We start from the raw sequence: 25,485 nt of genomic DNA, 5'->3' as shown, positions 1-25,485 counted from the left end.
CTTTCCAAAATGATAGTCATCCTTCAAGACTGGTTCATATCTAACATTGTCTCCTAGACACAACTATTCTTCCCTCTGAACTATTTATTTGTTTGACTATTTACTTATTTATTTGTTTTTGAGACAGAGTTTCATTCTGTAGCCCAGGGTGGAAAGCAGTGGCGCAGTCATAGCTTGCTGCAGCTTTGATTTCCCAGGTTCAAGCGATCTTCCTGCCTCAGCCTCCCAAGTAGCTGGGACTACAAGCATGTGACAACATGCCCAGCTGATTTTTAAAAAAATTTTAGTAGAGGCGAGGTCTTGCTATGTCACCCAGACAGGTCTCAAACTCCTATGTCACACAGACAGGTCTCAAACTCCTCAAACTCAAGTGATCCTCCTGCATAAGCGTACCAATATGCAAGTGCTGAGATTGCAGGTGTCAGTCACTGTGCCTGACATAAACTTCATTTATTAAATAAAGTTTATTTTGTCTTTAATATCTCATATAACTTACTCAGTCTTCCTGATGTTGCAGTTGTGTGCACTCCTCTTTTGTATTCCCAGCATTTTGTTCATTACTAATGGAAGTATCATGGCTTATTATAGTTGACTGTTGATGGGTTTGTCCTCTGATCCTCCCACCTCCACCTCCCCAAACCAAATTTTCAACTCCTTGCGGGAAGGACTTAATTTTTATTCCTCTGTCTATTACCTGCATTATCATACTTTACATATTGCTGGCACTCAACACAATTTTGTAGCCTTGAAATAAACTGAAATGGACTTCAACAGCAGCATGAAGCACTGAAGGACTTCTTGACAAAGAGGGAAAGGTCAGGGGCTTCTTGCCTGGAAATAGTCCAGTGGAGAAAAACGTCTATCTGGGAAGAATCGCACAGGATGCAGGGAGGTGCGAGGAATAAAACTCCCATAGGACTTGGTCATCTCAAGAAGTCTATAATGCAGCCCACAGTAGTGGAGATAACAAAGGATATCCTATTTTCAGAGTTCTCTCAGGAAAACCTGTCTCTAGTTCCTAGGGCTCTGAGTTTCAGCACCTCTCAGGCAAGGAGACTGAGGAGGAATCCCTTTTAATGGCCTTTAAATTGAGGTTCCCTATCTATCCCTCAGAGAAGTGTGTCTGTGTCCCTGTTTTTGTCCCTCTCCCTCACCACTCCCCCCCGCCCCCTGCAACATTCCAGCCTGGGGCAGGGGGAGGCCAGTGGACACAAAGCCCTCTGTGTATGGGGTGGTATGTGTACCCCCACCCCTCCACCCATACTATACAATGCCCCTTCTGCTTCCTGCACTCTGTCCCCCTCCCCACCACCTCTCAACTGCACATGCCAGGCTGCAATTGGTTACTCGCTGAGGACAGCCCCCTCATCCTGGGGCTCTAGGGGATTTTAAGCAGGTTCCAGGAACCCCTCGTTCAGTTTCTGGTCCCCCACTTTCTCAACCCCACAGATGCTCCGGGCCCCTGCCCCTGCCCCAGCTATGGCTCCTGGGGCTCCCTCATCCAGCCCCAGCCCTATCCTGGCTGTGCTGCTCTTCTCTTCTTTGGGTAAGTGGAGCCACCCTACTCTGGGAGCCTTGGGACTCAGGTGTCTCTCAGCAATCCCCACTGCCTTTGCTGCACTCCCCACTGCAACCAAAGGAAGAGCAAGCAGGAGCAGGAAGGTGACATTATATTCAGAAAGAAAAAATATGCGGCTGGCCGGGCACAGTGGCTCACGCCTGTAATCCCAGCACTTTGGGAGGCCTTTCATATATATATATATATGAAAAACAAGAAAAAATATGCATTTAGAGGGAGGCAGTAGAGGTTTTATTTGAAGAGAAAGGGTAAAAGAGAGTGTAGCAAGCTTCCCTGAGTGGTGGGCATGGCTGGACCCAGGTTGGAAATAGTAGCATGCCCCCAGAGCCATGCTAAGAGCCTGTTGGAAAGCAGTGTTAGATTGCGTAAAGGAACAGGCTCAAACATCACCTGGGTTTGATTCCCACTCGTCCCCTAGCAGTACAGGAGGTGCCTTAACCTTAGTTTCCCAGAAGAAAAAAGAGAGCGTGATCTAAGTAAGGAGCCCAGGTTTGTGGTCTCAGCTCCTCAGACTTTTTGTCTCTTTGTGGCTCCTCACCTGTTGTGTGGGTGAATGGAGCGAGGTTCTACGAGATTCTGGAAACTTATCCCTCTAAAGCTGTCTTCCTTCATAAGCTGACCAGCCCTTTCCTTGCCCCTGGCAGATGTTGGGTGAGCAAGAGGTCAAAGCAGGATTATTGGAATGGCCCCTTCCCTTCTCTGAACTGCCCTGAATCCTAGTGCAATGAGTGAGCCATAGGCAAGTGGGGGTGGTGGGGAGGACATCAAGGGAAAGGGGGCTGGCCAGGATGCCCACAGTTCTCTGCTGTCAGCTGCTTGAGCCCTAGACTTTTCTGGGTTGTACTGGGCTATTTGGGGGTACCCTGAGAAAATGTTAAAGATAGAGAATTGGAGAAGGGCATAGTGAGGGAAATAGGGGGAAGGAATATTGGTGTATAAGGAAGAGGGAGAGTTCTGTCGCAACACTTGTTCCACTCATAGAACCATTGAGCAGAGCTGAGAAGGGCAGTGGCTGATATTGTAACAGGAGGAATAGAAGTTATAGCCAGTGAATTATCTCCCTTGTTACACAAGGGGGATTCCCAAGAAGGTTCTAAGGTGGAAGTTCCAGGAAGTAAGTACATGGTATTGCATGCTAAGGTGAGAGATTCAGGACAATTGGGGTGGAAGTAGGGGTGGCATGGGCCCCCCAAGTTGGTCAGACAATGGGACTTTGTTTGGTTGCCACCTCCCCCTCCTGTAGAACAAAAAGGTCTACAGTTGCCCCTCCCTGGGGCCAGCCCACACACATAGTCTCTCTGGAATGACCTTCCTTGTGTGGGTAAGTCTTGGGGGTGGCACTGGGCCAGAATGGACAAGAGGAAGGTGAGGACGGTTGAACCACAGAGGGCTCACATGTAGAGTCATCTGAGCTGTAGGCTTGGGGTCTTGCTCTGCACCCAGCTGAGAGGGTATGAGGTTCTTCCCTTCCTGACTTCCCAGTCAAGAGCAAGCTGTATGGCAACCAGGGATTCAGCAATGAGGACTGTTGTACCCAGGAAGAAGACTTATATTTTCTAGTTACCTTCATTTTTTTCTGCAAGAAGTTTGAGTTTGCTGTATTGCAAAATCCAATGCAGCTGTTAAAATAAGATTGATATCTATGAATCAACAGGGAAAGCTCCTCCAGATACATAAGTTCTTAAGCAAAAAAACACTAGAATACAATGCAATATGTACGTAAAAAAAAAATCCACAAAACAAAACTATTTGTTGTAAGTACATGTATATCTTGAGTTTATTGAGTTTATACTGAGTTTGTTTCATATTAAAGGGATAACTTGTTACATCTTGGAAGGGAATACAGGAAAAGAATTTATTGGGCTGAGTGTCAAAGGAGACTTTTGTTTTTATTTCTATTGCTTGAATAGTTTATAAGAAGAACACAATATGTATTACCTGTATAATTTATAATAAATTTTAAAAATTTAGAACACTGCATGTAAAGGATAGCTTAAGAGTTAGATACTGACCCAAAGAAGAAGTGAGACTTGGAGACAGAACCCAATCTCTGGAAGTCCTCAAGAGAATTCTGTTACTGCTGATTTCATCTCTACAGACATGCTGAAGAGAGCTTGACAGATACAGCATTTATGATCATCTGTTCAGTTAGTCCCCAGAGACTTGGGGCTCAGAATTTGTTGTTTCTTTTCCAAATTGGCCTCTGACCTGTGACTTGGCCCTTGATTTCCTACTGATTTCACTTCCTCTGTATCCCTTACTGGGCCCATAAGTGCCTCTGATTCCCCACTTTGTGCTTGCAGTGCTGTCCCCGGCCCAGGCCATCGTGGTTTACACCGACAGGGAGGTCCATGGTGCTGTGGGCTCCCGGGTGACCCTGCACTGCTCCTTCTGGTCCAGCGAGTGGGTCTCAGATGACATCTCCTTCACCTGGCGCTACCAGCCTGAAGGGGGCAGAGATGCCATTTCGGTGAGTGCCTGGGGGAATCCTGGGGTTGGAAAACAAAGTACTTCAAAGAGCAACAAAAAAGATAACTTGGGCTAAGGAGGGGGAAATCCTTTTTGAGCCATAACCCCAAATTTGGCAAGGTAAATAGCAATCTTTGTCACCCTGACTACATTGTCCTCCCTTCCCCAGCACTACCCTTTCCAGCGCAAGATCCCTTACCCTGAGGCTGAAGCGAAGCTTTTTTTTTTTTTTTTCCCCTCCCTTTCTGTAACAAATTATGGAGCTAAGCTTTGACAGCTGTGTTCTCATTAGGGTCCTCTCACATGCTTCCCCTCATTCCTCATAGATCTTCCACTATGCCAAGGGACAACCCTACATTGACGAGGTGGGGACCTTCAAAGAGCGCATCCAGTGGGTAGGGGACCCTCGCTGGAAGGATGGCTCCATTGTCATACACAACTTAGACTACAGTGACAATGGCACGTTCACTTGTGACGTCAAAAACCCTCCAGACATAGTGGGCAAGACCTCTCAGGTCACGCTGTATGTCTTTGAAAAAGGTGTGAGAGGGGATGGGGACAAGGGTATGGGAAGCAGTTTGGGAGGGGATCAGGGAGGACTGACAGGTTGGGGGAAGAGGCAAAAAGCCCGCCCTAAGGACCTTCATTCAGGCTCTGGGAGCGTGGGCAGAAGGCAGTTTTGGCTGGGAGTCCTACATCCTCAATGCAGGGCATAGACGCGGACTAGGATCCACAGATACAGGGCCCTGCTCATTCTCCCATTTCTTTTCTCACCCCTCCTAGTGCCAACTAGGTACGGGGTGGTTCTGGGAGCTGTGATCGGGGGTGTCCTCGGGGTGGTGCTGTTGCTGTTGCTGGTTTTCTACGTGGTTCGGTACTGCTGGCTACGCAGGCAGGCGGCCCTGCAGAGGAGGCTCAGGTAAGGGGCGGAGCCTAGCTCCGCTCCCACTCTCCCCACGCTCCCCGCTCTGGGCTGAGACTACTCCAGTGAGTGGGAGGGCCAAGGGAAAGAGGAAGCTGTGTCCGCGGTGCAAGGGATTCCGGCGAGGCCAAACGTATAGCAGTCTGTCTTCTTGCAGTGCCATGGAGAAGGGGAAATTGCACAAGCCAGCAAAGGACTCGTCGAAGCGCGGGCGGCAGGTTAGTGGGACTTGGGGCCTCGACAAGATGGGAAGGAGAAACCTGGGAGCCGCCGGGCAGCAGTGAGGGGTGGGGTGGGAACAGTCAAGCCCCAATCGCTCGGTGACTGATGTGTGCGCCCCTCCCCCAGACGCCAGTGCTGTATGCCATGCTAGACCACAGCAGAAGCACCAAAGCTGCCAGTGAGAAGAAGGCCAAGGGGCTGGGGGAGTCTCGCAAGGATAAGAAATAGCGGTTAGCGGGCCGGGCGGGGGATCGGGGGTTAGGGGTGGAGTCCGCCAAAGGCTCAAAGGTGGTGGTCATCGAGATGGAGCTACGAAAGGATGAGCAGAGCTCGGAGCTCCGGCCTGCTGTCAAGTCCCCCAGCAGAACCAGCCTCAAAAACGCCCTCAAGAACATGATGGGCCTGGACTCGGACAAGTGATCGCCACCCCCCACCCCAGGCCCTGCCAGAGCAGGGGGACCTAGGCTCCTCTTACCCCGGTCTAGGTGCTTTCCCTCCTTGCTCCCCCGCCCTGCCCTGCCCTCACCTCCCTTTGAGATGTAAGTTTCATTCCAGAATTCATTCCCCAGGCAATTGTATTCTCCCCCACCTTCACCCCTGGCTTTCTGGGAGCCCAGGAGCTAATCCTACCCCTCACCTGCCCCAGGAGCTGTGTGTTTGGTGCTTGTCCGTGTGGGCACCGAGAAGAAAGGCACCTTGATACCCTCTGCCTCAAGTCCAAGCCACCTGGCATTCCCATCTCCTGCATCCCCCAGCCTGTCCCCCTGGCTGTTTCCTGTCCCTCCCTTCCCTCTACCAGGTGGCCCAGCTCCATACTCTGTCCCCCCCAGCTAATACCCAGAGCACTCAGATCAGACTCTCCTTCAGGGTTTATTTAGGTTATTATTTTTTATTTTTTAATCCATTCTTTGTTTGTTGACCTGTGCTCATCCTCTGCCCTTACACCCATGACTGAGGACAAATGACGTCATGTGGCTTTTGCAATTTGTCACCCCCCTTAAGTCCTTAATGAAGAGTCAGCCCAAGCAGAGGGGCCCCTCATCCTCACACTTCGGTATAGCATTGGTGCCCCCTGACCACTTTGGAGCACTGTTCTGGGACTCCAGGTCTTGAGGAAAGAGAGAGAGAGAGAAAATGGATCCTCATAGATCAGGGAGTGGAGGAGGGAGAAAATGAGCCTTAAGAAATGTTTTTTAAACAACCAAACAAAAAGCAGGAAAAACAAATGGTTGGAGGGGAGGAAGAGGCTGTATTCCAGCCACAGGGGATTCTTAGGATTTTTCTACACTCTGTATATTTCTTCTCAAACCTCCAAATGTCCTTAAATGTTTAATAAACACTGACATTTCCAGAAGCTGCTGCCTCGTCTACAATTTCCTAGTTCTCCTGGGAATAATTCCTGCCCCTTATCCCATCCCCAACCTTCCATACTTGGCTTCGGTTGTTGAGTTTGTTTTTTGGGGGTGGGCTTATATGGTATACTAGAAAGAACTCTGAAATAGCCTCACAAGACACATTCATACCTTCAGTATCAGTGAGACTATACTACATTGTAAACTCTGTCAGTCTCTGCTTTTACATGAGTTAAAACACAGAAGCTGTCTTCACCAAGATCTGAATTTTAAAACATCCCAGCCACTCTCTAGCTGTGTGATCCCCAGGACAGTTACCTGACTTTGGTAAGCTTATTTATGTACTTGTAAACAACTGAGATAATGATATCTGCCCTGCTTAATTCCTAGGGATTTTGTAATAATCAAATGAAATCCTGTGTATGGAAAACTTTGTAAACTGTAAGTTGATATACAACTAAATATTAAGGTGTTTAATATTTGTTTCTAGTGCTTGCCTAAGGTAGTACACTTTACAAATTAGCACAAATCCCATTCACCTCTCTGAACAAACACTGCTTTGTTTTGTTGGTACATGATTTTACCTCTTTTTACCTATTAATAGGTATACTGTTAATACCTCATTAGCTAGTTTGTTGGTGTGTCAATTTAGGTATACCATTAATATCCTGGTATCCTGAACTGATTGTGGAAAAACATATATGTATCATTTTCCCCTGGGAATTACCGATGGCACAAGAAAACCCAAAATGCCCACAAGTAATTTCTTCCCCTTGTTAAGAAGCTAAAGATATGATTAACACCAGCTCTACCAAAACCCAGAGTGCTTCCATTTGTTTGAGGGGTGTCTTCAATGTCTTTAAAAAAATCAATCTTCCTTCATTTAAATATAAAAGCTAATAGATTGTATATAGCCTTTTGTTGGGGGGAAGTGGGAGAGGAAACTTAGTCACAACCTACTAATAAAGTTGGGAATATCTTAAGCCCAAGATTCCTTATTAGTTAAGATGCTAAACTGTCCATTATTCATTAGATAGTTGCAGCTGGGTTCCTTGCTTAAACATCCCAGGCTGTCAGGAGAGTCAAATGAGGTTGGATGCGGTGGCTCACGCCTGTAATCCCAGCACTTTGGGAGGCTGAGGCCGGCAGATGACTTCAGGCCAGGAGGTTGAGGCCAGCCTGACCAACTTGGCTAAACACCTCTCTAAATGTCTCCACTAACAATACAAAAATTAGCCGGGCATGGTGGTGCACACCTTCTAATCCCATCTACTTGGGCAGCTAGGGCACGAGAATTGCTTGAACCAGGGAGGCAGAGGTTGCAGTGAGCCGAGATCATGCCACTGCACTCCAGCCTGAACAACACAGCGAGACTATGTCTCATTAAAAAAAAAAGAGAGAGAGAGAGAGTCAAATGAAACATTATGCTACTTATGAACTAGAGTATAGCTCAAAGCTTCTCATTTAATTACACTTTTGTTCTAAAATTTATCAACCACCTGCATTTTGCTAGCTCAGTTTACCCAATTATTTTAATATTTATTATTCCATCAAGAATCCTGGTACCCTGGGACAACATTTTGCAAGCTTTGCATTAGGCATTTTCACAAGCATTGCACACTTAATGTGGATTTTTCCAGGACTCTGCCCATTTTTCACAATCCTCAACAAAGTAAGCCACATCCCCCCTTTCTTTCCTCTGCAGTAAAGCATTAACTAAAGTCTAGAATAATGATTCAGGTAAAGGGAAATCACATTGTTATATGGGAAACTTTGAATCCCATCTGATTATTACTTTGAAATAAATCATTCACAATCCTCAGTGTATTGTTAATAATAGCAATAATGTTGCCCAAGCATGTGAGCACTTTAAGAATAATTTACAGCCTTTTTCAGTGTTAACCATGAAAAAAACCCAAGATTATAACCCAATTTATGAATATACATATAAAAAGTCTAAATAAAATATTTGCAAAAGAGAATTCCACAATGAGTTAATAAAACAGTTCAGAATGTATTCTGGGAATGAAAGAATAGTTCAGTGTTAGGAAATCTACTAACAGAATGTTATATTAACATGGGGATTATGCCATTCTCCTGCCTCAGCCTCCCGAGTAGCTGGGACTACAGGCGCCTGCCACCTCGCCCGGCTAGATTTTTGTATTTTTTAGTAGAGACGGGGTTTCACCATGTTAGCCAGGATGGTCTTGATCTCCTGACCTCATGATCCGCCCATCTCGGCCTCCCAAAGTGCTGGGATTACAGGCTCGTAAACCCAGGAGGTGGAGCTTAAAGTGAGCCAAGATCCGGCCACTGCACTCCAGCCTGGACGACAGAGCGAGACTCCGTCTCAAAAAAAAAAAAAAAAACCATGGGGAAAAACGTAATTCTATCAAGAGGAGATGTAAAAAAAAAAAAGCAATTGTTTTTTAGTAGCTATTCCTACAAAATATTCTAAGTAAAATAGGAATAGAAATAAACATAATTTTTTTCAAAAATCATTTAAAAAGCATATTAAATATGAAACATTGCAGCCATTGTCATTAAAACAGAAGACAGTATGTACATTATCACTAATAATATTCAATATTATATTTGAAGAATTTAGCTAGTGTAATAAACCAAGAACGAGGAACAACCTGTATACATAGATGAGAAACTTATCTTTATTTGCAGATAATGTAATTGTGTTTCTAGGAAATCCATAAGATACAACTAGACAAGTATTGAACTAAGAAGTCAATCTGGTGGTGTGATTACAAATTAAATTAATTTCAGTCTATAGCTAGAAATGAAAATAAGGGGGAAGCCCACTGATGACAGTAAAAAGAACAGAAACAAAAATTAACAAGAAAGGTACATAACCTGTATGAAAAAAATTATAATTTTTATTAAGTAGCAATATGTGAAAGTTGTCAGAATCAAAATGGAGACACTCGAGTTAAAAAAGAAAAACAGGGCCAAGCGCAGTGGCTCATGCCTGTAATCCCAGCACTTTGGGAGCCAAGGTGGGTGGATCACTTGAGGTCAAGAGTTCAAGACCAGCCTGACCAACAGGGTGAAACTCCATTCTACTAAAAATACAAAACATTAGCCAGGCATAGTGGTGCTCGCCTGTAATCCCAGCTACTCAGGATGCTGAAGCAGAAGAATCGCTTGAACATGGGAGGTGGAGGCTGCAGTGAGCCGAAGTCATGCCACTGCACTCTAGCCTGGGCAACAGAGCAAGACTCTGTCTAAAATAAAAAACAAAAAACCAACAAACAAAAAAACAAAACAAAACAAAAGAGAACCCTGACAAACAGAGCCAGAAAGAGCTATGAAGAAACAGGTTCTTATGTATAAATACTTGATAACAAAAGCTATGACAAAAGAATGCAAAATGGGGACTCAGGGGAAAGAGTGGGTGGGGGTGATGAGGGATAGAAAAACTACAAATTAGGTTCAGTGTATACTGCTCAGGTGATGGGTGCACCAAAATCTCACAAATAACCACTAAAGAACTTACTCATGTAACCAAACACTACCTGTACCCCAAAAACCTATGGAAATAATTTTTTTTTTTTTTTTTGAGACTGAATTTTGGTCTTATTGCCCAGGCTGAAGTGCGATGATGCGATTTCAGCTCACTGCAACCTCCACCTCCCGGGTTCAAGCGATTCTCCTGCCTTAGCCTCCCGAGTATCTGGGATTACAGGCATCCACCAAGCCTAACTAACTTTTGTATTTTTAGTAGAAATGGGGTTTCGCTATGTTGGCCAGGCTAGTCTCAAACCCCTGGCCTCAGGTGATCCATCTGTCTTGGCCTCCCAAAGTGCTGGGATTACAGGCGTGAGCCACCACGCCTGGCCAGAAATAATTTTTTTTTTAATTCTATGAGAAATAAACATTAAACGTTTTTGAAATATTCCCTTTCCCCCATTTAATTATTAAATTAAATGATAAATCTATTTGGATTAGGCTATAATCAAATGGCTTTCTGATCTCCTTGCAAATGAATTTTGCCTACTATATTGCAGCCAAATTTTTTTCTTTATCTTTGCATGTTCTCACAAGTGAGAGCTAAGGATCAGTTACATATGGACATGGGAACAATAGACACTGGGGCCTATTTGAGGGGAAAGAAAGAGGAGGGAAGGGCTGAAAAACTACTTATTGGGTACTGTGTTCACTACGTGGTGATGGCATAATTTGTACCCCAAACCTCAGCATCACACAGTATACCAATGTAACAAACCTGTTCATGATGTACCCCCTGAATCTAAAATAAAAGTTGAAATTAAACGAACAACAAAAAAAAAAAAAAAAAAAAAAATGGAAAAACTGCAACCTTGCCCCAAAGGTTGTTCACAACCTTACACAAAAATTACATCTACAAGGACATCTGCCTAACAACTGTCTGTCAACTCTCCAACGGGCATTGTCTTTATTGATTATTGTAGCAAAGGATAATTATTAATATTTCAAAACAAGTATGTGAGCCTCCTCATTTTGCCTTTAAAAACCTTTGTCAGCTGGGCACATTGGCTCACGCCTGTAATCCCAGCAGTTTGGGAGGCCAAGGCAGGTGAATTGCTTGAGTCCAGGAGTTCGAGACCAGTCTGGGCAAAATGCTGAAACTGCCATCTCTACAAAAAATACAAAAATTAGCCACTCGTGGTCGGGCGCGGTGGCTCAGCCCTGTAATCCCAGCACTTTGGGAGGTCCAGGCGGGCGGATCACGAAGTCAGGAGATTAAGACCATCCTGGCTAACACGGTGAAACTCCGTCTCTACTAAAAAATAAGAAAAGAATTAGCCAGGCGTGGTGGCGGTCGCCTGTAGTCCCAGCTACTCTGGAGGCTGAGCTAGGAGGAGAATGGCTGAACCTGGGAGGCGGAGCTTGCAGTGAGTCGAGATCGCGCCACTGCACTCCAGCCTGGGCAACAGAGCAAGACTCCGTTTCAAAAAAAAAAAAAAAATTAGCCAGCCGTGGTGGTGCGTGCCTGTAGTCTCAGCTACTCGGGACGCTGAGGCAGGAGGCTTGCTTGAGCCCAGGAGGTGGAGGTTGCAGCGAGCCGAAATCGCACCACTGTGCTTCAGCCGGGGTGATAGAGCAAGATCTTGTCTCAAAAAAAAAAAAACAAACAAACAAACAAACAAACAAAAAAAAGCATTTCAGTTTAGTGGTAAATGAATGGATTATTTAATATATATATATATTGGCATTGGCACAATTGACTTATATGCCTGGAAGAAAACAAAGTAACATTTTTTTTCCCTCACATCCTACACAAAAATAAAATAAAATTTTTAAAAAGACAAATATTAGAAGGAAATAAAAATATTTGTTTAATCTCCAAATGGGAAAGGTCTTTAGGCAACACAGGAAATCCAGAAATCATAAAAGAAGGTGATAAAAAGTTCAACCTCCTGAGGCTGCGGGCCCTGAAGATGTGGCACTGTATATAGTAGCCGCTGCCTCATAATTCCTGGGCACTGTGGCCTGCGCCCAGTGCCCTCCTAGAAGAGCAGGCGGCTCCTCCTGCTCTTCAGGGTGGGGACCCTGCCAGCTCCAGCACCACCCTTGCCGGAGTCTTTTAACCCGGGGGTTAGCATTTTAAAGAGACCCTGCAGGAGTTCTGGCCTCTGACTAACTGCCCCACCCCAGCAGAGGCCTGCGCGAGACTGTAACTAGTGATGCTTGTACAAGCAAAAACTCTGTTTTGTGGGTTAAGGAGAACAAAGTTGACTACATTTAAAAAAAAAATTCAATCTCTCTCTTTTTGGTTTTTGTTGTTGTTGTTGTTTATTTTTTTGAGATGGAATCTCGCTCTGTCACCCAGGCTGGAGTGCAGTGGCACAATCTTGGCTCACTGCAACCTTTGCCTCCTGGTTTCAAGTGATTCTCCTGCCTCAGCCTCCCGTGTTGCTGGGATTACGGGTGTCCACCGTCACGCCCAGCTAATTTTTGTATTTTTAGTGCAGATGGGGTTTTGTCATGTTGGGCAGGCTGGTCTCAAACTCCTGACTTCAAATGATCCTCCCGCCTCGGCCTCCCAAAATGCTGGGATTACAGGCATGAGCCACCACACCCAACCTAGTTCAACCTCTTTAATGGCAGAATACATTATAAACAAAGGCGAAAGGCAACTGGTGATGATGTATAAAACATAAGACATATGAAATGTCTTTCTACACATTTCTTTTTCTTTCTTTTTTGAGATGGAGTCTTGCTCTGTCACCAGGCTGAAGTACAGTGGTGAGATATTGGCTCACTGCAACCTCCATCTCCCAGATTCAAGCAATTCTCCTGCCTCAGCCTCCTGAGTAACTGAGATTACAGGTGCGCGCCATCACGCCCAGCTAATTTTTTTGTATTTTTAGTAGAGACAGGGTTTAACCACGTTGGCCAGGATAGTCTCGATCTCTTGACCTCATGATCCGCCTGCCTCGGCCTCCCAAAGTGCTGGGATTACAGGCGTAAGCCACTGCGCCTGGCCTCTACACACTTCTTAATATCTCCGAAATATCTACCTCCAGATACTGCCCCATTTCTCTGCTTCCCTTTATAGCAAAACTCCTTGAACAAGTCTAGGATACTATCTTTAATACCTCCCGTTCTCTCTTCAACCCGCTTCAATCATGTCTCTATCCTCATCACTCCATTAAAACTGCTTGTTTCAAAGGGCATTCATGATGCTTATTTTGCAGATTCAGTGGTCACTGTTGTCTTCCTCATCCTCTCAGCGGTATTCAACATTACCAGCCACTTCCTCTTTCTGTTAACACTTTCTCTCATTTTTTTTTTTTTTTTTTTTTTTGAGACGGAGTCTCACCCTGTCACCAAGCTGGAGTGCAGTGGCGCGATCTTGGCTTACTGCAACCTCTGCCTCCAGGGTTCAAGCGACTCTCCTGCCTCAGCTTCCTGAGTAGCTGGGATTACAGGCACCCACCACCACACTAGGCTGATTTTTGTATTTTTAGTGGAGATGGGGTTCGCCATGTTGTCCAGGCTGGTCTTGAACTCCTGCCCTCATGATCCGGCCACCTCAGCCTCCCAAAGTGCTGGGATTACAGGCGTGAGCCACTGTACCCGGCCAACACTTTATCTCTTGACTTCCCTGAAACACACTATCCTGATTTTTCTCCTACCTCTTTGAGAAATGTATGTTAACTTTCTTTTCTTTTTTTCTTTTTTCTTTTGAGATAGTCTCACTGTGTCACCCAGGCTGGAGTGCAGTAGCACGATCTCAGCTCACTGCAAACTCCACCTCTGGGGTTCAAGTGATTCTCTTGCCTCAGCCTCCCGAATAGCTGGGACTACAGGCATGCACCACCACACTCGGTTAATTTTTTTATTTTTAGTAGAGATGGGGTTTCACCATGTTGGCAAGACTGGTCTCAAATTCCTGGGTTTAAGTGATCCGCCCACCTCGGCCTCCCAAAGTGCTGAGATTACAGGCGTGAACCACTGCACTTGACCAACAAATTAACTTTAAATCAGAGAGTGCAACAAATGGAAAACATCTTTTGTTTGTCCTATATGTTTGTTTATTCAAATAATGCTACAATTGATTGTCACCAGACAACAATAACTTTGAACTGAATATTGTTTTTCCCCTTTAGATGGGGTCTGAATCCTCACTTCCCTCATTTCCTTACCTGCCTTATGAGTTTGCTACCCTGCCTTAAAACATCTGAGAAATTGTTGGACAAATATTCATGTGTAGAAGTAAGGTTGGAGAAGGAAAGGCATGGGCAGACTACACACACACAGCTTTTCACGGTTCTTCAAATAGGCCAACGGTGATTGTATTCATCCCTGATTACGTTAATTCAGTCATAGTCCCACCAAATATTCTATGATGTAGACTATATTGTAAAGTTCACTTCCAGTAACTCATCTAATAATATAAAAAGAAGAGAAGAGAGATGAATAAATGGCTAACATAAACACATATCTATCATAATAAGCAAATAGAAAATAGGCCAACTTCCTACATTCAGTCCTCATTTCCATAATTGGATCAAAAGCCATATTCCACTTCTTCTACTCATTCTGTATTTCCCCACTCTCACTCAGAACCTCAGATGGTCAGAGTTCTTCACCATGCAGGGACCCAAACTTCCATTTCTCGCTCAAGGTCTGAGTTCTCAATTATCTTGCCTTTTTTTTTTCGGTTGCTGTATTTGTCCATTAACCTTTACTATTGGACTAGGAAGTACTAAGTGGTACTCCCAGAGAATTCTCTGGGTTCTGGAAATAACTTTCCTTGTCCCCACTGTGCAGCAATTCAATTTCCCCTATGTAATCAGGATCAGTCACATCAGCCAGCGGAATATAGTAGCCCTCCTTTATCTGTGGGGGATGCATTCCGAGAACTTCCTGGATGCCTGAAACCAGGGATGGTACTGAACCCTATATATACTATGTTTTTTCCTATACATAAATATCTATGATAAATTTTTTTTGTTGTTTTTGTTTTTGTTTTTTTGAGTTGGAGTCTAGCTCTGTTGCCCAGGCTGGAATGCAGTGGCACAATCTTGGTTCACCGAAAACTCTGCCTTCCTGGTTCAAGTGATTCTCCTGCCTCAGCCTCCCAAGTAGCTGGGATTACAGGTGTGTGCCACCACACCTGGCTAATTTTTTGTATTTTTGGTAGAGACGGGGTTTCACCATATTGTCCAGGCTGATCTCAAACTCCTTACCTCAGGTGATCCTCCCACCTCGGCCTCCCAAAGTACTGAGATTACAGGCATGGGCCACTGCATCTGGCCTGTGATAAAGTTTAATTTACCAGTTAGGCACAGTAAGAGATTAACATCGATAACTACAAATAATAGAAAACAATTATAACAGTATGCCAACATCACTACTCCTGCACTTTGGGGCCATTATTGAGTAAAATGAGGGTTACTTGAACACAAGCACTTGAACAATTGATTTGATAACTGAGATAGATACTAAATGACTAAAGGGCAGGTAATGTATACAGCATGGATATGCTGAACAAAGGATAATTACATCTTGGGCAGTGTGAGATTTCATCACGCTACTCAGAACAGTATGCAATTTAAAATTCATGAATTGTTTATTTCTGGGATTTTCCATTTAATATTTTCAGACCACAGTTGGCTGTGGGAAACTGAAACTTTGAGAAGTGAAGCCATAAATAAGTGGATGGGGGAACTATTATAATCCGTTTGTTTGGCTTTTTTGTTTAGTGTCATATAAAGCCCCAAATGGCCAGGTGGCATTCTTGTCTTCCAAGTCAATGAAACCATTGCTGTGTTCACTGGTGGACAAAATCTTCCTTTGGAGACAAAGTCCTCCAAACCAGCAGAGTTCAAAGCTGCTGGGAAACAAAAGTTCAATGAGTGGGTTATTAGTGTAACAGTGGAAGAGCCATTCCCACATCTACTTGCTGACTCCTGAACTCATATATTCTGGCTATGGGGGAAACACTACCATATAACAGCCTCTCATTCAAAGCACATACTGCACCTTGTAAGATAAATCCCCATTGTTTCAGGGTATTGTCTCCCAAGTGTTGCTGTGAGTCTTTAGTAAGTCAGTCCATGTTTTAAATAGGCATCTGCTTCCAGGTGATGAGAAATGTGGTAAGATCACTTAATTCCCTGAGCATTGAGCCCGTTACTGTACTTCCTTTGCTGTGAAAGAAGTTCCTTGATTAGATACAATGCTATGGGGAATGTCATGACTATGGATAAGGCATGTTTTGAGCCCACAAATGGTGGTCCTGGTAAATGCATTGTGGACAAAGAAAGCAAATCCATATTCAGAATGTATATTTTGGCAGGACGTGGTGGTTCATGCCTGTAATCTCAGCTACTCGGGAGGCTGAGGTGGGAGGATTGCTTCAGCCCAGTAGACAGAGGTTGCAGTGAGCTGTAATTTTGTGATTGTGCCACTGCACTCCAGCCTGAGTGACAGAGCAAGATCCTGTCTCAAACAAAACAAAACAAAACAAAAAACCCTCTGCCCCCTCCATGATGGACGAAGGCCAGTGTAATTAACCTGCCATTAAGCATCAAGTGGGAAGGTGGTCCCCTCAGAGAATAGTGTGTATCAGGGACTCAATGTTCGTTTCTGCTCTTGACATATTAGGCACTCAGCAGTAGCATTAATTAGATCAGCCTTGGTAAGGGAAACTCTATGTTGTTGAGCTCATGCATAGGCTCCATGCCTGCCAAAATGGCCACTTTATCCAAGGGTTTATTGAGCAGCAACTGGGGATAACAGGAAAATATGCTTTTGGTGGACAGTCACCTGGAACATAAATTTTTTCACAGTCTGTATCCATTCTGTGTTCCATTCATATATCTCTTCATCTATAATATAAACCAATATAGACATAGATATATGTTTATTATAAGAAATTGGCTCACATGATTTTGGAGGCTGGGAATTCTCAAGATCTGCAGAGAAGTTCCAAAACCTGCAGTCTGCAGGCCTGACTACCAGCAAGCTAATGGCATAAGTTCCAAATCAAGTCCAAAGGCAGGAGAAGACCAATGTCTCAGTTTGCATACCATCAGGCAGAAAGAATGAATTTTCTCTCATTCAGCCTTTTGTTCTATTTACACCTTCCATAGATTGGATGAGGCTCACCCATAATGGGGAGAATAATCTGCTTCAGATTACTGATTCTAATGTTAGTCTCATCCAGAAACACCCTCACAGACACACCCAGAATAATGTTGAACCAAAATTTGGGCACCTTGTGGCCCAGTCAAGTTGACACTTAAAATTAACCATCACATATAACCATTTCCATTTAATGATAAATTGCTGCTTTGTGGCTGGGCACAGTGTCTTATGCCTGTAATCCCAGCCCTTTGGGAGGCAAAGGCATGTGGGTGACTTGAGCCCAGGAGTTTGAGACCAGCTTGGGCAATGTGGCAAAACCCTATCTCTACAAAAAATTCAAAAATTAGCCAGGTGTGGTGGTGCACACCTGTAGTCCCAGCTACTCATGAGGCTGAGGTTGGAGGATCAGTTGAGCCTGGTAGACAGAGGTTGCAGTGAGCTGAGTGCACTCTAGCCTGGTCCACAGAGTGAGACCCTGTTTCAGAAAAAAAAAAAAAAAAAAAAAAAAAAAATGCTGCAGCTGGGTGCGGTGGCTCACGCCTATAATCCCAGCACGTTAGGAGGCCAAGGCGGGTGGATCACCTGAGGTCAGGAGTTCGAGATCAGCCTGGCCAACATGGAGAAACCCCATCTCTAATAAAAATACAAAGATTAGCCGGGCGTGGTGGCAGGCACCTGTAATCCCAGCTACTTGGGAGACTGAGGCAGGAGAATAACTTGAACTCAGGCAGTGGAGGTTGCAGTGAGCCAAAAATGCACCACTACACTCCAGCCTGGGTGACAGAGTGAGACTCTGTCAAAAAAAAAAAAAAAAAATGCTGCTGTGTACACCCAATATTATGGTTAGGTGAGTTAAACAACATCCAGTTCATGAGGAGAAGCTACGGCCCCATAGTTACCTGACGTCTTCTAATCTTCTTTTCCTGCTGAGTTCGTTTAAGGGAGCTGAGTGTGCCACCCTGGTCTACAAGTCAGGGTCATATATATATATGTGTGTGTGTGTGTGTGTATAGTTTGTTTTTGAGACAGAGTCTCGCTCTGTCACCCAGGCTAGATTGCAGTGCAGATCTCGGCTCACTGCAACTTCCACCTCTTGGGTTCAAGCGATTCTCCTGCCTCAGCTTCCCAGGTAGCTGGGATTACAGGTGTGCGCCACCACAGCCAGCTGATTTTTGTATTTTTAGTAGGGATGGGGTTTCACCATGTTGGCCAGGCTGGTCTTGAACTCCTGACTGCAGGTGATCCACCCAACTTGGCCTCCCAAAGTACTGCGATTACAGGCATGATAAACTGCGCCCGGCCCAGGGTCACATATTGAGCAGAGTAAATTTCTTCCTTTTTTCTTAATCTTATATATTTATTTTACTTTATTTTTATTTTTGAGATGGAGTCTCACTTCATTGACCAGGCTGGAGTACAGTGGCGCCGTCTCGGCTCACTGCAACCTCCACCTCCCAGATTCAAGAGATTTTTAGCCTCCTGAGTAGCTGGGACTACAGTTGTGTGCCACCATGCCTGGCTAATTTTCTTGTATTTTTAGTAGAGACAGGATTTCACCATATAGGTCAGGCTGGTCTCCTGGCCTCAGGTGATCCGCCCGCCTTGGCCTCCCAGAGTGCTGGGATTAGACACATGAGCCACCATGCCCGGCTCAATTTCTTCCTTTTAAAAATTATTTTTTAGTTTTAATTTTTTGTATAGATGAGGTCTCACTATGTTGTCCAGGCTGGTTTCAAACTCCTGGCCTCATGCAATCTTCCAGCCACAGCCTCCCAAAGTGTTGAGATTATAGGCATCAACCACCACACCCAGCTACGCAGTTTATTTCTGAATTCAGGAGACCAACAGAGGAGCATTAGGGGTCTAAAATAAAATATGAGTTGTGAAGTCAGAAAGGCCTAAAGTTTTAAGGAAGTTATTTAGTCTCTCCCTATGAATCCTTATTAATCTATAAAATAGGAGTAATAATATATAACTATTAGAGAATCAAGGGAAACGTTGAATGTCAAATTATGATGTTAGAGAAAAAAAGTTATTTACCATAAATACACCTGATTCAGAATCTTCATTAATACCTTCTTTCCTTCAAAAGTGTTCTGGAGTCATGTAGGATATTTTAAGTCAGATTGATTGACTGATTGATTGATTGATTGATTGATTGATTTGAGGCATGGTTTCACTCTGTTGCCCAGGCTGGAGTGCAGTGGCACGATCTTGGCTCACTGCAACCTTGGTCTCCTGGGCTCTAGCGATCCTTCTGCCGCAGCCTCATGAGTAGCTGGGACTACAGGCAAGCGCCACCATGCCCGGCTAATTTTTATTAGGCAGATCACTTGAGCCCAGGAGTTCAAGACCAGCCTGGGCAATATGGCAATACCCCCTTCTCTACAAAACATACAAAAACTAGCTGGGTGTGGTGGCACAGGCCTGTAGTCCCAGCTACTCATGAGGCTGAGGCGGGAGGATCAACTGAGCCCAGGAGATGGAGGCTGTAGTGAGCCAAGATGCTGCCACGGCACTCCAGCCTGGGAGGCAGAGCAAGACAGTCTCAAAAACAAACAAACAAAAAAACAAAAACCTGCTCTGAATGCAACAGTAACACATACAAACTGATAGGTTGGTATTAGAGACTCAAATACCACAAATAGCATTGTCTTGATGACATGGATTCCTGAAATGGCAAACAACTCTTGGTAAAGTTCTGAACAAAACAAATTATGATGTCCCTTCAATCTACACATAACTTGTATTTCTTGGAAATTCAGGATCTGAAACAATGACAAAAATACCTTGCATTTATATGTAAAATGGTGTTGTGTTCTAGGCTCCTTCCAATTATAACGGGCTTTATTTACCTACATTAATATCCAATGGGACTTTTTTTTTTTTTTTTTTGAGATAGAGTCTCATTCTGTCACCCAGGCTGGAGTGCAGTGGTGCGATCTCAGCTCACTGCAACCTCCGCCTCCCTGGTTCAAGCGATTCTCCTGCCTCAGTGTCCCGAGAGTCTGGGACTACAGGTGCACACAAGCACGGCCAGCTAATTTTTGGATTTTTAATTTATTATTATTTTTAAAGACAAAGTCTTGCTCTGTTGCCCAGGCTGGAGTGCAGTGGCATGATCTCGGCTCACTGCAGCCTCTGCCTCCCAGGTTCAAGCAATTCTCCTGTCTCAGCCTCCCGAGTAGCTGGAATTACATGCACCCACAACCACGCCCGGCTAATTTTTGTATTTTTAGTAGAAACGGGGTTTCACTATGTTGGCCAGGCTGGTCTCGAACTCCTGACCTCAGGTGATCAGCCCGCCTCGGCTTCCCAAAGTGTTGGGCTTACAGGTGTAAGCCACCGCGCCTGGCCTCCAATGGGACTTTTAAAAGTCACGTGAGATGTGGGACAATTCTTTTTTGTGCAGCACTGTCCTGGTCGTTGCAGTATTGTCTAGCATCCTTGGCTCGTAAATACCAGGAACCTTCACCACCACCATCACCACCCCACTCCCCAGCCCAACACACACACACGCGCGCGCGCACACACACACACACGCACACACAGTGACAACTAAAAAAAATACCCCCACAGATTCCCAAAATATCCCCTAGAGGGCAGTGCACCCCCTTGTTGAGAACTGATTTAGAAGCATAAATGAGGCCTAGGACCTTCCCATGAGTTAAGTGGAGAGTTTACCTCAGCTTCAGGATATCCACACCTACTCACTGTCATACACCAGTGGGAGCCCGTTGACCCTTCTTTCCTTCTAGGCCTGCATTTCAGCCCTACTTTGCAAGTTCTGAGCCCCATTTCTCTATCTATTTCACTTGAAACCACTTTTAATTCCATAGAGCCTGGTCACATGTTCCCTAGAGTACCAGGAGAGGCAGCTAGAGGAGGAGATCAAGGCACTGATACAATTCTGGAAGGAATCTGCTAGGACAGTCAGGTAAAGCCAGGATCTGGTTCTTCCCTGGAAGGATGAAGGACCAGAGAAGGTACAGATCTTACCTGTCTAGGTTATGAGGGACCAAGTGGATATGCCTGAGCTCAGCTAAGGGAAACTCTGCCCTATAAGATAGGCTGGACAACATTCTTGACAACCAGTCTACTGCCCTTCACTTATCTAGCTCCTTATCAGGGTAAAACAAACGGCCCAGATTCTGGAGCCAGACTGCCTGAGTTCTGGTCCTAGTTCAAAGATTTACTTGTTTTGGGCAGATTATTTAATATTTATGTGCCTCAGTTTATTCATTTATAATATGGGGATAATAATAGTATCTATGCCATCAAGCAGCAAGAATTAAATGAGTTAATATATGTAAATGTGCTTAGAATGGGATCTGACACACAACAACTTACAAATCTTAGATATTACTATTATCATCACCATTCATGCTCTGTAGGTAACATAAGGCTGAGGAATCACCCCAACTTGGGGGTGAGCATCCCTGAAGACCCTAAGTCTGATGTAACCTGAGCCAACAAAGAGTTACGTGCAGGTAAGGATACTCTCAAGTGATCAAGTGGGGGTGGCTCCCCTTGCTTCATGCGGATTGGTGAGTAAGGAAAGCCTATGATAATGATGACCGTGATGATGATGATCATGATGATGATCGAAGCATGATGCTGGGAGGAAGGGTTCACCCTAACCTGATGACTGCAGGAGAGAAAGAGCCAACAAAGGAATGAGGGAGTTCTTCCTGCACCCTAGTGAACAGGCTGACTTTCTACTTATCTGTGGACTGTGAATCTCTGCCTTTGTAGATCTGGACTCAAAGCTGCCACCTAAACAACCAGAAAGAAAGGCAACATCTTACTACAAAAAGCAAACCTCCTGACCCCAGCCCTCAGTTTTCAGAGGCACAGACAGCAGAGGAACTACATTTGGAGAGAAGATGATGAAGGAAGACAGCAGCTCACTGGAGAGTGCTTCCTGTGAGGGTGAGTTTTCAGGGACTGAGCACAGCAGGGACAAGGGAGCTACCAGGAGCCACTCACACTACAAACAGTTCCAAAAATAAGGGAAACTCAGCAAGGGCAAGAGGGTGGAGAGAATGGCAAATAAGCGGGCACAGAGGGCAGCTCCCAAAAGAGGACATTAGGGCAGGGATTTGTTGCAAGAGGAGGAGATGGAAGAGATGAAAGTGGAAAGAGCTGGCTCTAGATTGGGGCAAGATCAAGGGGACATCAAGGGTCCTACCCAGCAGCAACACCAAGTCTCTGAAACTAGAATTGCAGGATCATCCAGGGAGCAGAATCCTTCTACCTTTAGCTGCCTGAAACTTTACCAAGACATACATATTTGGACTTCAGGAACATAATTACAAGTATATCGCCTGCTTGGATTGCCAGACCTCTCCCACATATAGATGGGACTATTATCCCAGCTCTGCCACCCCTACGCAGTTGAAAAAAAATACCAAAACAGATATCAGTGATATGGATGTGATATTGTGATATAATAAGAAATATATATTTGGTTTTCCTCCTCCAGTTTTGGCACAGTGGGTTCCAGCACAGAGCTCCTAAAACCCTTAGAATTTCCTAAGTGAGCCAGGTACAGTGGTGCATGCCTGTAGTCCCAGTTTCTCAGGAGGATGAGGTGGGAGGATTGCACCTGTGAATAGCCACTGTACTGAAGACTGGGTAACATAGTGAGACCTCATCTCTGAAAACAAATTTTTTAATTAAAAAAAATTAAAGAATGTCCTGAATGTAACATTCAGGAGCATCTTTTACTATTTGTAGTAAGCCCTCCTCCCCCTTTTTTTTTTTTTTTTTGAGATGGAGTTTTGCTCTTGTGGCCCAGGCTGGAGTCCAATGGCGTGATCTCAGCTCACTGCAACCTCCGCCTCCCAGGTTCAAGCAATTCTCCTGCCTCAACCTCCTGAGTAGCTGGGATTACAGGTATGTGCCACCATGCCTGGCTAATTTTGTATTTTTAGTACAGACGAGGTTTCTCCATGTTGGTCAGGCTGGTCTCCAACTCCCGACCTCAGGTGATCAGCCTGCCTTGGCCTCCCAAAATGCTGGGATTACAGGCATGAGCCACCGTACCTGGCCTAATAAGCCCCTTTCAACCTTACCTGTGTTTATGTTAATGAGGTGACTCTCAGAAGATGAAAGCCTGGTTGCCAGAAAAACCAACCTTGTGATTAGAGGTTTGGAACTTTCAGCGCCCCCCAGCCCCCATCAGGCCTTCAGGAAAGGCAGAGGGGATTGACTCAATCAACAATGGTCAATGATTCAATCAACCATGTCTACATAGTAATGCCTCCATAAGAACCCTAAACAATGGGGCTTGAGATTCGGAGAGCTTCCAGGTTGGTGAACACATGGAGGTGCTGGGAGGGTGGCACACCAGAGAGGGCATGGACACCCCATGCACCCCTTATCCCCATACTTTGCTTTATGCATCTCTTGCATTTGGTTGGTTCCTGAGTTGTATCCTTTCTAATAAATCAATAACAGTAAGTAAGGCAGTTTTCTGAGTTCTATGAACCATTCTAGAAAATTACTGAACCTGAGGCATGGTCATGGGAACCCCTGATGTACAGCCAGTTTGCCAGAAGTATAGGTCACAATCTGAGACTTGCAACTAGTGTGAAGTCTGTGTAGTGTCATAATTGGGTTACAGGACACCCAGTTGGTGTCCAGAATTGGAGAATTGCCTAATGGGAGGAGAAAACTCAAACATTTGGTGTCGGAAGTGCTGAATATAAGAAAAATGAGTTTTTTCTTTTTAGCTTTCTTCCTTGACTGTTTCTTATGCTTGTATTTTCTGCTAAGCCATTTATAAAGGCATTCACCAATTCCCCAAATACTCAGTTTTTGCTTCACAAAAGAAAGCACTCAAGAATAATTCCTCAGTGATTAGCATTTGAGGATTAGTTCTTCAGTAGTAGGTACTAGAGGGACAGGGAAGAGAAGCAAGGTTCTAGAGCCCCAAGATCCCAGCCTCAGCCCAGGGCCCCAAGGAGGAGTTACAGGCATGCTAGAGAAAAGAGGCTCAGTTTGAGTGCCCATGGTAGGAATAAGTAGCCTGGCAGAGAGAAAACAGTGTTCAATGTTCATTGTTCTGAACATGTTCATACCATTCGTTCAGTAAAAGATGCCCAAGTCTTTCTTTCCGGTCAGAACTCTTTCCCAAAGCAATGACTATGTTTTTGCTACCATGCCCTTTAGTAAAAATATGAGTATGAGCATGAGAACAAGCATAACATTTTTAAAGCAAGAGATGATAAAGGGAAAAATCATTTCAGCACTGTGCTCCAGATCAGTGTGGCAAAAAAAACAAACAGATACCTCCAAGCAGCAGAGTCTCCAAGACAGGAGCTGGTGGCAGATAACTCCAGCATTGCCTTAGCACCAGCCACAAAAGTTCACTTCGCCAGAAAGAGGAAGCCCCTGCCTTACCTTAGTGCCCACAGGGGCAGAACAGGTACAGCACCCATCAATTCTCATCTTATGTCCATGGAACAAGGGAAGGGGGAGTACTCCAGCTTTATCAGACACACTGGACACACAGCAGGTGTGGCAATGAGGTTATCCTTTTATTTGCCTATGAGGCTGGGACCAAAGGCCACCGTCATTACCATACTGTACTCAAAACAGATTCCAAAGGTAACAGTAAAATTTCCTCCTTTTCCCTGGCATCAGAAGAAGTGGGGAATTCCTTTAACATAGGACCTTCCCATGAGTTACTGGTCAATTCTCCTAATATCCTATGGCAATGGGCTTGCTAGGCATGAGTAAACTTTGAGCTATAGGTTACCTTCTAGGGATATTGTCCCTTGTTTCCCATTCATAGCTGCCACATGGTTTACACACACACACATTTTTTTTTTTTTTTTTCAGAGACAAGGTCTCCCTCTGTCACCCAGGCTGGAGTGCAGTGGTGTGATCATAGCTCATTGCAGCCTTGAAATCCTGGGCTCAAACCATCCTTCTGCCTCAGTCTCCCAAGCAGCTGGGATTATAGGCATGCACCATCATGCCCAGTTGACTTTTTTTTTTTTTTGAGACGGATTTTCACTTTTGTTGCCCAGGCTGGAGTGCAATGGCACAATCTCGGCTCCACCACCTCCGCCTCCCGGGTTCAAGCGATTCTCCTGCTCAACCTGCCGAGTAGCTGGGATTACAAAGATGTGCCACCATGCCCAGCTAATTTTGTGTTTTTAGTAGAGATGAGGTTTTTCCATTTTGGTCAGGCTGTTCTCGAACTCCTGACCTCAGGTGATCCACCCACCTTGGCCTCCCAAAGTGCTGGGATTACAGGCATGAGCCACTGCACTCAGCCTCCAGCTAACATATATATATATGTGTGTGTGTGTGTGTGTGTGTGTGTGTGTGTGTGT

The 25,485-nt window shown here is 44.8% G+C and overlaps 1 protein-coding gene across 1 annotated transcript; it reads left to right on the top strand.

Annotated features, from left to right (window-relative positions):
* The first annotated feature begins 1,422 nt into the window (after nucleotides 1-1,422).
* MPZ (myelin protein zero) lies at nucleotides 1,423-6,546 on the top strand. Its single transcript, XM_023214409.2, has 6 exons — nucleotides 1,423-1,546; nucleotides 3,883-4,049; nucleotides 4,375-4,588; nucleotides 4,832-4,967; nucleotides 5,128-5,188; nucleotides 5,319-6,546. The coding sequence occupies exons 1-6, from the start codon at nucleotides 1,450-1,452 to the stop codon at nucleotides 5,418-5,420; spliced, it is 777 nt and encodes a 258-aa protein (XP_023070177.1). The 5' UTR covers nucleotides 1,423-1,449; the 3' UTR covers nucleotides 5,421-6,546.
* The last annotated feature ends 18,939 nt before the right edge of the window (nucleotides 6,547-25,485 follow it).

This window comes from Piliocolobus tephrosceles, chromosome 1 (genome assembly GCF_002776525.5).
Source record: "Piliocolobus tephrosceles isolate RC106 chromosome 1, ASM277652v3, whole genome shotgun sequence".
NCBI lineage: Eukaryota > Metazoa > Chordata > Mammalia > Primates > Cercopithecidae > Piliocolobus > Piliocolobus tephrosceles.
Note: the sequence above shows the minus strand (reverse complement) of the source record. Positions and strands in the feature narration are given on the sequence as shown.

What these genes read in the sequence shown, in the direction of transcription:
- MPZ (XM_023214409.2), top strand. Translation starts at nt 1,450, where the DNA reads ATGCTCCGGGCCCCTGCCCCTGCCCCAGCTATGGCTCCTGGGGCTCCC. An exon ending in GCCCTGCAGAGGAGGCTCAG is followed by an intron (nt 4,968 to 5,127) that starts GTAAGGGGCGGA and finishes GTCTTCTTGCAG; the next exon opens with TGCCATGGAGAAGGGGAAAT. An exon ending in CGTCGAAGCGCGGGCGGCAG is followed by an intron (nt 5,189 to 5,318) that starts GTTAGTGGGACT and finishes CCCCTCCCCCAG; the next exon opens with ACGCCAGTGCTGTATGCCAT.